General features: G+C 37.0%; 1 protein-coding gene across 5 annotated transcripts in view; it reads left to right on the forward strand.

The window, feature by feature from the left end:
• LOC134534873 (uncharacterized) overlaps positions 1-13,150 on the forward strand; it is a 31,246-nt gene extending 18,096 nt beyond the window's left edge. The window contains exons 1-5 of one of the 5 annotated variants that reach the window (XM_063373517.1): positions 3,640-4,780; positions 5,513-5,550; positions 6,644-6,892; positions 8,195-8,316; positions 12,797-12,926. In XM_063373517.1, coding sequence (XP_063229587.1) covers positions 4,726-4,780; positions 5,513-5,550; positions 6,644-6,892; positions 8,195-8,278 — 426 coding nt within the window. In that variant the 5' untranslated portion in view covers positions 3,640-4,725 and the 3' untranslated portion in view covers positions 8,279-8,316; positions 12,797-12,926. Of the gene's footprint in view, positions 1-2,297; positions 4,862-5,512; positions 5,551-6,643; positions 6,893-8,194 lie in introns of those variants that run through there. The other 4 variants (XM_063373516.1, XM_063373520.1, XM_063373518.1 and 1 more) reach the window with 4 other exon arrangements.
• The last annotated feature ends 377 nt before the right edge of the window (positions 13,151-13,527 follow it).

Consider the following 13,527-nt stretch of genomic DNA (forward strand, 5'->3'; position numbering starts at 1 on the left):
ACAAAACTGCGCAGTTTTCCTGTCTACACGCTACGTCTTGTCTACAACGATGTGACCTGCGCAGGTAAATCGTTGCTGAAAACGTTGCGTGTGGACCGGCCCTAACGCGGAAGAAAAAAAACGCGTGCTTCTAAATGACGGCAGAAAAAGAGGACGTACTTCATAAAAGTAGTTGATGGTGTAAATGTTAAATGTTATATTCAGTTAGTATAATAACAATGCAATCACGGGGGGGGGGGGGGGGAGAGAGAGAGAGAGAGAATAAGTATATATAATTACAACATAAAACTGACTTACTTAGCATCTGTGGCTTTTTTTCTTTAGTTACAAAATTGATTGCAGTATGTGGCTTTGTTTACGGATTCAAGAAACGGGAAGCCTATTGCAAGCAGTTTTTATTTATAGAATTGTAGACCCGGGGCAAATAAAATAGACATGTGACTACTTAATTTTTTTTTTCGACCAGTTTTAGCTAAGCCAAATCTCCAAGAGCATTCTCCTCTCATCCAGTCTCAAACGGCTTCTATAACGTAGACTTGGAGTTAAGCGCCGATTCATTATATCCATCAATCATTCAATCATGAGTCACCACAGCAAATACCAATGCATTTAATCTATCTTTAAGTGTTTTAAAATATTAGCTCAATACAACCATTTGAGATAGTAAATTTCAAAATGCTTCGAGTTGGAAACAGTTCATGCCTATTCACAATTGTTAGTAAATATTGCACATATTTATTGAATATTACCACAGGCCACCTAAGTTGGTTGGCCTGGAACCGCTCATGGTCCATAGTGGGTGTTTCACCTTATAAAATAATTATGAATTAATGTCCAGTGTTTAATTAAAACTGTTTTAGTTTATAGCAGCCAATGTATATATTTTAGTGCGTATAATTTTGCACAAGATGGTATACTAATGTTATACAAACAATGCAGTGACACAGTGACAACAAACCAAATAAATGAGATAATATTAGAGTCATGATTGCTTCGGGGAGTTGACACTACTTTTTCATGTGTATAGTCGAGAGTTGTTATAAGTGCTCATTGGGTGATAGAAATGTCACAATCTCTTATTGTCTTAAAACTGGCTGTGGATCGTAAAGGGTGTGTCGAGAGAACCTTCCAATCATCAACGTGAAGCAGACACCGTGTACTTCAAGCATGGACGTGAACAGGGCCGCCGAGAGGGGGGGACAAAAGGGGCAAATGCCCAGGGGCCCGGTAGCCTTAGAGGCCCGGGCGCCCGGTTGGGAAGTGGAAAAAAAATGGCTGGAAAAACATTTTCCCCCTGCTATTAAAACATATTGTACAATATATATATATATATATATATATATATAATTGTTTTGTGTGTTCCTAAAACTACAGTCGATAACCAATAACCTAACCGAGCAGTAGGTACTTGTAACATTCAGTTCACACCAAAATACTTGCTTAGTAGCAGAAATGGGAACGTTACAGGGACGTCGGAACAGGGGGGACAGCAGGGGCGAGTCACCCCCGTGCTGTTATGCATGGGGGGGGGGGGGACGAGAGTAGCATCTCGCCCCCCTCCTTTTACCGGAATAAATGTTTGGTCGTAGTAGTATTTTTCTCAACCTGTAGTTACAAATGTTGCATTGGTGATCACATTGATTAGAAAATCAATTTTATGATTGTCAATATACTGTAAAATGATTGCAAATTCCTAGATGGTATTTTATTTAAATTGTACTACATCTACTGTCAGAGTAGTATTTAATACATACTACGTCATCAAATTCTTTGAATGGTATATTTAATATTTTGGTTCGGAAACTCATTAAATAGCACAATTTTGCATCTAAAATTCCAAATTTTTCCGGGGGAGGGCCCCCGGACCCCCCGCTCTATGACTGAGGTAAGTGTGATACATCTGTTCGGCCTCCCACTAATGAAAACGTTCCGACGTCCCTGGAACGTTATAAATAATTAATATGTATTACAAATTTTTCAATGTAATGAACGTGGTTCAGTGTGTTTGATGTTTTCGAAGTAATAAAATTGATTATTACTTTACATTATTTTAATAATATTTACTTTCAGAATAAATTATTATACTTATGTATTTTAAACACTCATATAATAATGCAATTTCTGATTACCATTTAAGATTTTTTTTAGCAACATATACATCAAAATTAATTATTATTTGTATTTTGATGCGATTAACAATCTAAAAAGTGCACTGAGATAATATATGCAAATGCTTTCTTTTTTTTTGCGTAACTAGGAAATCGTTATGTATGTTCAAATGAAGTATGCAATTTTACGATACCATATGCAGAGCTGCCAACCATTACGGATTTTCCGTAATTATTACGGATTTTAACCCCGAATTACGGAATTACGGAACATCGCTGGTTTATTACGGAAACGAGGCTTTGTGCTGCGAGGTAACGGAGAAAATTCCGTTTCTGCTGTGCTTGTTTCGTGAACGCAGTTTGAATACATCGCTTGGTTGCACAAATAACGGAACTAGTAAGTGTGCGCATGTACGATGTACTGTCGAAATAAGTAAATTAATTCTCGTGTTTACAAATAATAATGGGATGGTATTACGTCCGTTGTACGATACAACTAGTACATATTCTCAGACTTATCGTTTGAAGGCTACTTAAATCACGATAATTTTTGTACGGTACTTTGGCTAACCTGTGTTGTTAATTTATTTCTTGAAAGCCATTTTTTTTTTCATCATAGTGTTTTTGTCGTGTCTACAGACGTGAAATTTTTTTATGTTTTTCGATAGTGTTGTGTTCTTCAGTGCCGGTTTTAGAAATGAAGCGTGTGACAGAATAATGTGTATCTGGAAAAAAAAAAAACACGCAAGTCTTCAGAGCTTTCGACTTAAATATTCAAAAGAATGGCCATGCTTGTCGTTTTCAAATGTTTGGAACGCCACGGTTTTGTAATGTATGCACGTGTGACTTTTCGATTGCACATGGTGGAAGGGATGACTGTAGACGGCATATTGAATCATAGAAACATGCAGAACATTTTAAAGCCGTGACGAGCAATAAATCTACTATATCTTCGTTTTTTCGCTACATCTGAAGAAACGAAAGTAACGAACGCAGTTATTGTTTACAAGTCCTTGTGTTTGTCTTGTTTGTTTACATGACATTTCTTATCCAACCAGGATAAAAAAAAAGCAAATAAAAAGACAGTTGCTTTAAAGTTTAACTTTGAATTGAAGATTCAAAATATCCAGTAAAATTATTAATATTTCTTACATATTCAGATGATTGTATTGTTCAAATATATTTTTTTTATTCATTAATTTGCATTGTATTCATATTTTTCTTTTTCTTTTGCATATTATTGTCCTTGTTTTATCTTGAGTGTGTGTTATAATGCCCCAGGAAAAATTTATCGTGCATGATTTACGCGTACTTTTTTCATATACCTAATTGCCATTACTGATAGGTGTGATTTGAGGTTGGCAGCTCTGCATATATATTTATGGTATAGGCCTGTAGTAGTGGTATTCAAAACAAAGGAAGGGGGCCTACTACCCCAGCTGCCCAGGGGCCCACAAATTCTCTCAGCGGCCCTGGACGTGAATCCCGTTGTGAAATAAAAGGATGGGGAGATATTTGTCCCCCCCCCCCCCCCCACCTCCTGAAATTACAAAACCCCTCGCTCCGGAAGCCCGCTTGCGCCTGCGAAATCGTTAACTGCGAAACGGAAATGATAAACGTCGTTCCACACCCGCCCCCCTAGGAATCCTCCAGATTTTTGCCCCTGACAGTCGAATACTTTTCAAACCAACTGATCGTGGCTCCAGTTCGTGTCACGAGGCTGAAGCAGTTGTGGCTCGTATCACTGCTGGCGTGGCAGTCGGCAGTGTCCGTGACAGTAGCTTGTGTCTCTTGGAAGGAGTGGGAGGGGGTGTAGAGAGAGAGAGAGAGAGAGAGAGAGAGAGATTTTTGCAGACCAGCCTTACTTGGCAACAGCACAGCATCGTGCTTGTGTGGGCGGCGGGCGGCAGCGCGCTTACGTGGCCGACTGGCTCATGTTGACTACCCACTCCAAGTGGGTGTTCCGAATCTGCACCTGCGACCCCGCGTGATTTCCCCCCCCCCCCCTCCCCTATCTCTGTGGTGTACTAGAGCCGCAAAGCAAGGAAGATACAGAGTCGCAAATCAATGTCATAACTAACGCTCTTGATTTCTATTTGTCGGCAACCTAACAACCTAAAAGTCGTAAACATTTCGAAAGAGAATTTTGGCTACAATGACTTTTTTTTTTTGTCTTTCGTTGCTGGGAATGTTCACCATTAATGTTTCAGATTGTCGATTTTTACAATGCGGAACAACCAAAACACTATAATAAAGTGATTTATATTTAGTTTCAAAACTTTAAAAAAAACTGCATAGCCGCAAAGTATGAGTGTTGAAAATCATAACTTCGAGTTTCAATTTAAAAAAAAAAATGCACACGAACGCACGCCTGCACACGTGCATATGGCAGCCATGCTTATTTCATTGTTACCAACATCAATAAACACGGTAGACTTTACATTCGCAGATATGATAATGGTGAACTATTATGCTGAAAAGGAATTGCAGTACGAGTGTTGCGCATGTACCAAGGGCGTTTTCACGAGAGATGTGAACCGGACAGGAAGAACTTAAGTCTTAACCAGCGACTTCTTGAAACTGGGAGTTTCACACCACGAAGCTGTTGCTAGAGCACATGACTAGCTCTAACCGCCTTAGCCCAGCTCTGTTTACGCTTCTCGCTAACCGCGGTGGGTTTGAACGTCAATGCGCTACAATCGCGCGTGCTCTCAGCCAATGGAGTAGTCCCGTGAAGCACGCCAAATTCAAATGTATGTACTGCCATTTGCACCTGTAAAATTGCAGAATTTCATTTTCGGACATACATTCCTTTAAAAAAAAATGTTTGCCTTGTTTTGGCATTCCCCGCTACAACATTAAATTTATGTCCCTCAATTTTCGAACAAGCTGTATAATTTAGGTCATAATTGCGGTAAAAGGACAAGGAGTTAATGAGATACTAACCGGGTACCCGATGGGATTTCTCTAACTTTCATCAACCATTCAAGGGTAATTTTTCAAAAATACTTTCTTAGTACTCACCTGCGTTATATAAGGAACTCCTGTGCAAAATTGCATGCTTCCAGACTCACCAATTTAAGCTGTGCATTGTCAGACAGCCAGTCAGTGTAAGAGTTTTATTAAGTAGATTGTTGTAGAGTTTGGTTTGATTTAGGAGGGTAACACTTAGGGGTCGAACCCGCAATGTGTGTGGCAGAGTCTGTCTTTAACGACGTCACCGACGAGATTCGGGAAGGGGGAGGGGGGAGGTTTGTGATCGGATAAACAAGGTTATTTGGTTTCTAGTCCCTGTGAGGTCTAGATCTATAATACATTAATTTATTTGTTTTGTGCTTTTATGTTAGTTTCCTTATATTTTTAAATCAAAGAAATTCATGTGTCAATTTTTTTTCTGTTCACAGAGAGGCGAATGACTGAAGTAGTGGTGTTGCTGCTGGTAGTAAGTTGTCGCTCGATTTATTATTAGCATACTTCATCATTATCATGAAGTTTCAAAGCATGCAATTGGAATCATTAAATTAATACCTTGAAGGTTTTTTTTATTGACATGGATACAACATGTAACCCTCACAGCATTATCAAGGAGTGGTTTCTTGGTTTGAAAATGTGGTCATATCTTGACTGCATTATATAAGCTAGCAATATTTTTTATTAAAATAAATTAAATTGTTAAAAAAAATTCACATGACATTCATAAACTTAAAAGATCTGTCAATTATACAGGTCTCAATTTATATGACCTAACCATGGATGAGAGTAGAAATGTATTAACATTTAAGAGATAAATACCTAACATGGAATAGTGATATAAAAAAATTAACAGCTTAATTAAGTACAATTCAGCTTAATGGATATGTCTACATAAAGAAATTCTATCCTAAAAAAAACTTGGTAAATTCATCTTAAAAATTCAAATTATGTAATTTTCACTGCATAGTAAAAATTCAGATATATTTTTTTTTTTTTAAGTAGACCTTCAAAAAATGACAGAAATAGGTGGACACATAACTTGCATTATGCAGATCTACGTTAAAACCTCATCTGGCCTTGTTAGTTTACCATATTTCTAAATTATTATCGGTGAATGCTGCGATGGTTGCTTACTGAAGGCTGTGGACTTCTATTTTTTTTTGTGTGTGTAGGTGTGTGTGTGTGTAGGTGTGTGTGTGTGTGTGTGAGTGTGTCTCAGTCATCTCTATAGTGAATTCCAGCCAATTTGAACACTTTGAAATCAATTTTTAGTAGTATTATCACTTTACAACTGCACTAAAATCTTACCTAAAATCTTACTGAAGGCTCTGTCATCATGCCATGTTAATTTTTTTTTGTTTATATTTCAGTGTATCAGTGTATTACTTTATATTGTAGCAAGTTTCAGATATGTAAATGGTGTTCCATAGCCTCAAGGCATCAACTGCAATCAAAGCTGAACAGAACGTATAAATAAACAAATAAATAAATACCAGTCTGTAATAGGATACAGAGCTATATGTAATAAAACGTTGAAGTATGTAGCGTTGCTTGTCGCGCAGGTTGCAGCAGTATCGGTGGAGGCCGGGGACATGATGAGGAAGTCCATAGTGTTCGACAAGAAGACGCCGGACGTGTTCTACTGCCCCCAGCAGAAGCCCACGGGCTTCGACAAGCTGCTGGTCAAGGCCAGGCCGCTGAAGAAGCTCTGCGAGTTCGGGGCCGGCGCCCTCCCCGAGGACTACAAGTCCGACTGCTACAACGACGTCGACGAGTCGGAGTACGCCTGCAAGGAGAAGTACCGCATCATGGTGAGCCTGCCCCTCGCAGAGCTGAGCTTCGTTGCCACTTAACGTGCGGGTTGGCTCGGGAACACTCACCGTATCCACTAGGTGTGGTGGTTGCCGTGTAACGACAGATAGAGACCCTGCAGTTTCGCGTCGCATTCGACCACCAGGCTAGACTTTGAAACGGATCAGCAATGCACTCTGTGGGACCCTAAATATTTTGGAGAGGGGCTTTATCGGGTGGCCCGGGGTGTAAGGATTTTGAAAAATAAACAACTATAAGAATTTTTTAAATCCAAAATTCAACTTAAATTTCTGAGAATGTTTTGAGTAATTTGTCTCAAGAAATTCTGATTCTCTTTCGTAACAAATTACTTATACTTGTGTTAGTTTTGTAAATGCTTACGATCAAATTCCGGTAAAGTGGAAACATTGCACGAGGCAATAAAATTTTTGAAAGTTTTTGTAGTAAAAAAAAATAATGAGATTTTAATTGAAACCTACAAGCATGTTGAATTACATGCTAATAGTCATTAAACATTAATATCCATATTTTTCGCATAAAACTATTCACACAAGGAAAATAAAAATTAAAAAGGCCGGCAAGGGGCCCTGGGCAGTTGTCCGACCCAGTAGCTGCCCCTGAATGTGCTAATATTTATGATTATACTATCAATATTTTTTTACACAACACACCTGACTAGGAGCCATGAGATTTGCCGAAAGGGCCACATTGGTCGAGTTGTCGGATCATGCACCTCTGTCCAATTTCCGGCGGTGTCAAATCTTTAATGACCACAGTGTCAATGAAACACCAAGTCTCATTTCATTAATTCATGTAATAATTCATTCCGCATACGAGATTTAACAGGAAAAATTCCTTCTATTAGAGGAAGCAGCTGATGAAGAGCCCACCAGGTCCGAAGTATGCAGAGTATGGTTGAGTCTAGCCTGATTTTCAAATGAACCACAAAATGTTAGGGTCTCTATTAATAAGCAAGCCAGCTTATTCAAAGCTTAATTTAGTGTTTTAAAATATAAACTTTTTAATTTTTTGCAGGGGCTTGGAAAAATAAAATAAAATGAAATAGTATTTAGTTTTTGCTTTTAAAATATATATTAATAATAATTTGAAAAATTTTTACACATACAACAAAACATACATTTTAAAAATTTATATAGATAAAAATTGCTTACTGCTGTTATGATCATTTAATAATTTCAAATCCAAATCCTTAATTGTTTTCTAACATTATTTAACTTAAATTATACGTATGGTAATAGCGATTTTGGTTAACCGAAGGGCACTAACTTGTTTTATTGCAGAAGCGTCTTGTTCAGAAGCAAGAGAGTGAATCTTCAAAGGATCCTACAGTGACGACGGAACTCTTCCTGACAGAAGATTACTGAAATGATCCTCACGACTGCAACTGCTGCCATTTTTTTTTGTTAGTTTCTTTAGAAATTAACAGTGTTAGGTACAACAATTATGTTTTGATTTGTCTGCTCGGTTCTCTTGTTTTTTCCAGCTTCTTCGGTAAACTGTCTTCTGGTTCTCTACTCTCGGCTCTCCTGCTATGCCGCTGTCACTTGTGTATATTTCCACTGCTGTTTCTGTAGATGTAGTTCTAACACAGCACACATAGTTTACCTGCAACTTTATTTAAGGGCTCTTTCTAATTGTTGTATTTTTTTTTTTTTTTTTGAAAGAATTAGAGAGTAAGAAATAAGTGTAAACAATTATTCAGCCTGTATAAACCATATTATAAAATAACTATCAATGTTTTTTGTTGATTATATATATAGATTATTTTGATAAGGCAAAACTTTACTATCAGTAAGTTTTATCCAGGGATAGTATAGGTAATGTGAGAATAAGCCATATGCTTAACTTGTAACCAAAAACACATTAAGTTTTAACTAATGGTTTATATAATTCAAAAATTTATTTTACAAATGAGATTGAAAGAACCTATATTAGTTTTCTATCTCTCTCTAGAGTTATCATTTAATTGGTAACCTTATTCAAACAATTCTTTCCTTGCAATTGAAATTAAAGTGTAGAATAGAATAAAGAAAAATTAAGTAAAATTAAGTAAAATTATGTATTTGCCACTAATCTTTACATTTGAAAGAATATTTAGTTAAAGCGTCAGTGGTGATATTGTCAAGTCAGCCGCAAATGATCATTACCCTTCCTGGAATTACATCATCACTGTGATTTTTGTCTGGGTGAAGTCTAAGTATTCCCATGTTTTTTTTTAGTTTGACAGTTACAGAGAGTCCTTAAAATAATTCTTTGTCATTTATGTATATAACAAATAAGAACTATCAAGTCAGTAAGCCAATCTGTGCCTTATTTTGTAGTTTGCTCTAACAATCATAGCTTATATTTTAGCAAACTTTAGGTATAATGTTAGCATCGTACCAGTAGTTAAGAAATTATTCTTATCACAGTAACAGTTTTTTTTGTAATACATATATAAAAAATGTTTTGAGATTAGGTCAGATTTCATAGTTAAATTATTTAAAGAAAATCTTAAGAAAATCCTCAGCAGTATTGTAGCTTTCATTAGAGCCCTTTATGGACCAGGCGTGCGGCAAAAGCCCATTGCCCTCCCAGCACAGTAAGGCCGGTTAACCGACATTTTACAGCCCAGCCTTGAGAGTTCAGGCCAGGTAACTTAGATGTGTAAAAATTCTCATACAAAACCGCTGAACTTAACATTTTGCATTTGTTGGGAGTAATTCGTGAATAGGACGGAAGTCTGTCCACTTTTCTCCGGTCCAGAGTAAAAGGAGACAACAACCACACCCGGCCCGGGTTTGCGTCTATTTTGCACAACATTTCTGATACCAAAAAATTATTTAAATCATGCAAAAATTCTGACTTAAAACCCACCATATCAGATTGTAGGCAAAATTCATAAAAAAAACATATCCTATTTCAAATTACTTAAAAAATATACCTGCATAAAAAAAGGGACAAGGTAGGTGTTTTTTGAAGCAGCAGTTCACAAAAGATTGACTTTTTTGCACTGTACTTTTACACTGATTTCTTATCTTTTTTTACAAACTCTATAAATTTGAGCGGATGTTACAGAGAGCTGGTAACAACGTATCTTGGTAGCATTGTGGTTAGATGTTGTTGCCGGGTGCCAGCTCTCTTAGTAAGAGAATCCTCCCACAAAGAGGTTAGTCGTAGACTATTCAGCCTGTGTGGCTTACCGAAGGACGTCACCCGCACTGGAGAAATGATGCTATGCAGCCTAGCCTGAACCCTTATTTATCTAAGTGTTGCAGGCCCATAGGTATGCGCTTACCTAGGCAAGACACTCTGTGGACACTTACTGAAACAGGATAACGATCAGGTCTAAACAGTACTTACATGTCGGGTAGTAGTCACGTTCGGCTTGAATGCAGCGCCCACACGTACCTACAACTGCACAGTACCCCACACACTCCTGGATAAAACACTATCTTGTATATCTGTAATGGCACTTGCTCCTTGTCCAAAATGTAGAGGTCGGCGCGCGTCCGTGCCTGTGAATTCCTTGAAAGAACACGCCGGAGTCGGCCGGTCCCGTAAGCTTGGTGCCTGCTAGTGTGCCCTACAGTGCCAGGTGAACTGAGAACTGAAAAGATTACACTGCGAGATGCGTGCGGAACTCCAGAAATAAGAAAGGAGGTTAAAAACAGCACTTAAATAACCATGGCGGTGACTGATCAGTTAAAGCCGGCCAATGTTGGAAGCTCCGTGAGACTATGTCTGACCTCGCCAGTGATTCGCATGTGACTGGAGCAAGGGTTACCTTCAAGGTCGCACCGTCCGCTCCGCAGGAACGGAATTTGCATCAACAATATCACTAGGTACTTTAAATCTGAGTTGCTGTCAGACTGTATCTGGGTAATTAAAAAAGAACATATATATAACACTGGAATATATAATGCTGCACATCTTGCTGGTTAAAGTTGGAAGAAAAAAATGAGGTGTGGCTGTGTCATGTTGTAAGTGAATACGTGTACGAAAAAGGTAATATTTTCTATACTGTATTTTTTATAACACCATATATATTCACTGCAACTATTTTACACTAATGTTTTATATATGTAATCAATTGATTTTGATGAGAGCTGACAATTGAAAGTCAACAAATGGCGTAGCTTCTCCGAGTCAAAAGTTATACAAAATGGAAATCTCAAAATGCGGCAAAATGACTTCAAAATGGCGGCGCTTCCCCCTCCACCGCAGGCGATGTGTTACAGTCATTCTTTGAACCTTTATCTATCCAGTGGTGTAATTAAATTTTGGATGGAGATGATAGATATGTAGCTGCAACACCAAACTGTATCCCCACTATGGGAGCTATTTTAAAGACGTATTCACGTCAAAATCTTAAAAACCCAACACTGGAGATGGCTGGCCTTGACGTCACGGGGTGCGCTTCAACAGTGGCGGACGGTACTGGGACCCGGGCATTGCTTGCTGCCCCAGGCCGTACCACATCAATACAAAAGTAATAGGTAAACACAAATAAGTATGAGCAAACATAAAATAACTTCATGTAAAAACCTTTCGAGAATGAGAAAGCAAGTTTTACTCGCTCTATGAAACTGTCATACACTGATATAATAACAGCATATACATAGTCACAACATTTTTCTTCAAAGATAAGTTAGTAAACTAGTTCAATGTAAATTAAACTTAAATTCTCCTAAAAAATGCACCATCACAAATACTTAGCTCACTCGCTTACTATTACGAAAAAAATTATTTTAAGTAATTCTGACCGTCATGTCCTAGGTATGTGAAATTTTGTTTTTTATAGTGTAACCTTCTTTCACCCTATGCTCTGCTTTCTTCTTTAATTATATATTATAACAGACTTAAAGTTATTTTGACCCTTGTGTACTTGCACATAAGGTCTATGTGTGTTGATTTTTTTTTTTCAGTGGCCCCTCTCAGGTACTTGGCTTAGCTTAGCATGCAAACACACTTTTTGGGCACTTCCACGCCAAGTACACACACATACAAATTCCTGCCCGTAGTGTCAGAATGCTCGAAACGTCGCATCAAGCCGGTTCGGGCAGTAAGCCACTTATCATTGTCGAGCAGGAGACCCAAAGCCTTTTTTTTTTCGGAGGCCCCATTTGCAAGACTCTTACTTTGCAGCCCTCTTGTATTATGAGTAGCACGACTTTGCCGAGTCGCAGGCTGGTACTAGCCGATGAAAGCATGCAGAAAGACATCTTATCTTTCTTGCTGATTGATCTTGCTAAGTGGCTAACTGGCGACCCGCTGTCGCGATCTGGGCCGCGTCATTGTTTGACGTGGCCCTCCTAAATAATCTTACAATAAATACCTCAATATTATCTTATACTGTCATATATTAGCTGTCTTTGTAGAAGGTTATCAATAGACACTGTTATGAAGCCATGATATTCTCACAGAAACACTAAAAAAGATTATTCATGTTTTTTTTAATCCATATATTGTTTTATTTAATTCTTAAATTTGAGACTGTTGTTTTTTTTGTGTTTTTTTTTTTTTTCATTACTTTATCACATGTCAAATATTGTATATATTAGTTATCCTACACAATACTAAGACAAATAAAATTATTGTGTAAGACATTTAATATTTATTCATATTTGTTTGGTCCTCCGAATAATTTCTGAAATGATATCTGGCCCTTGAGAAGTGTGAAGTTGGCTATCGCTGATCTAGCTACTTGGTTAGCATAAGACAGTGACAAACAGGGTTTCTTTTTTTTTTATAAATAATACTGGTACTTCTTAATATGTAGCTCTTTGCTGAAGTAGACATTTGAATCAGACCCAATTGATTAAACACATTTCAATCTAGGATATCTTGGATATCTCATGTCATGACCTTGACATAAGCAATTTTTTTTTTGTTTGTTTCAGATGAGACTTCATCCTCCAGGCAGTGAAGATGCAGAAGTTTACATGTCGAAAGACTTCAAAGAAAAATTCCAACCAATAAGATTAAAGAAACAATGAAACTAATATATAAGGAATAATTAGTAACCAAAAATGCTTTTTTTTTCTACCCCATACTACACAGCATCCACAAAGCTTCACACATTAACAATTATTTTTTTTATATTATGTAGCTTGCTGTTTAATTGTTTGCTACAATACATGTTTGTTATTCACCTTAATAAATTATTTATGTATATACTCACACCAAACTTACATTTGAAACACATTGTTACATTTAAAACTAAATAAAACTTATTTTTTTTTACAAAGAGCAAAGCAAAATTTAGTTTATTATAAACAAATATTAAATCCCATTTCCTTGTTGATTGAGTTTTTTTATTATGTTTCTACACTAGCAATTAGCATAGTTAATTAATCATAGTTTGAAACAAATTTTCACATCTGCTGGAATATTTAAAGTGCATAACAGCATGGTACCACTAAAACAGCAGTATTCTGGTAAAACTCTTTTAAGAAATACCACTAAACATTTTTTTTCTGCTTAGCAATTTAAATAATTTTGCACTCTGCCTAAAAAATATCACACAGTATAACATTTGTTTTTGAAACCCTTTTAAGAAATACTATTAATTTAATATTGTCTACTTAGCAATTTTAATAATTTTGCTCTTGACCTAAAAAATTATACGCAA

The sequence above is a fragment of the Bacillus rossius genome, chromosome 8, assembly GCF_032445375.1.
Source record: "Bacillus rossius redtenbacheri isolate Brsri chromosome 8, Brsri_v3, whole genome shotgun sequence".
In the NCBI taxonomy this organism is placed as follows: domain Eukaryota; kingdom Metazoa; phylum Arthropoda; class Insecta; order Phasmatodea; family Bacillidae; genus Bacillus; species Bacillus rossius.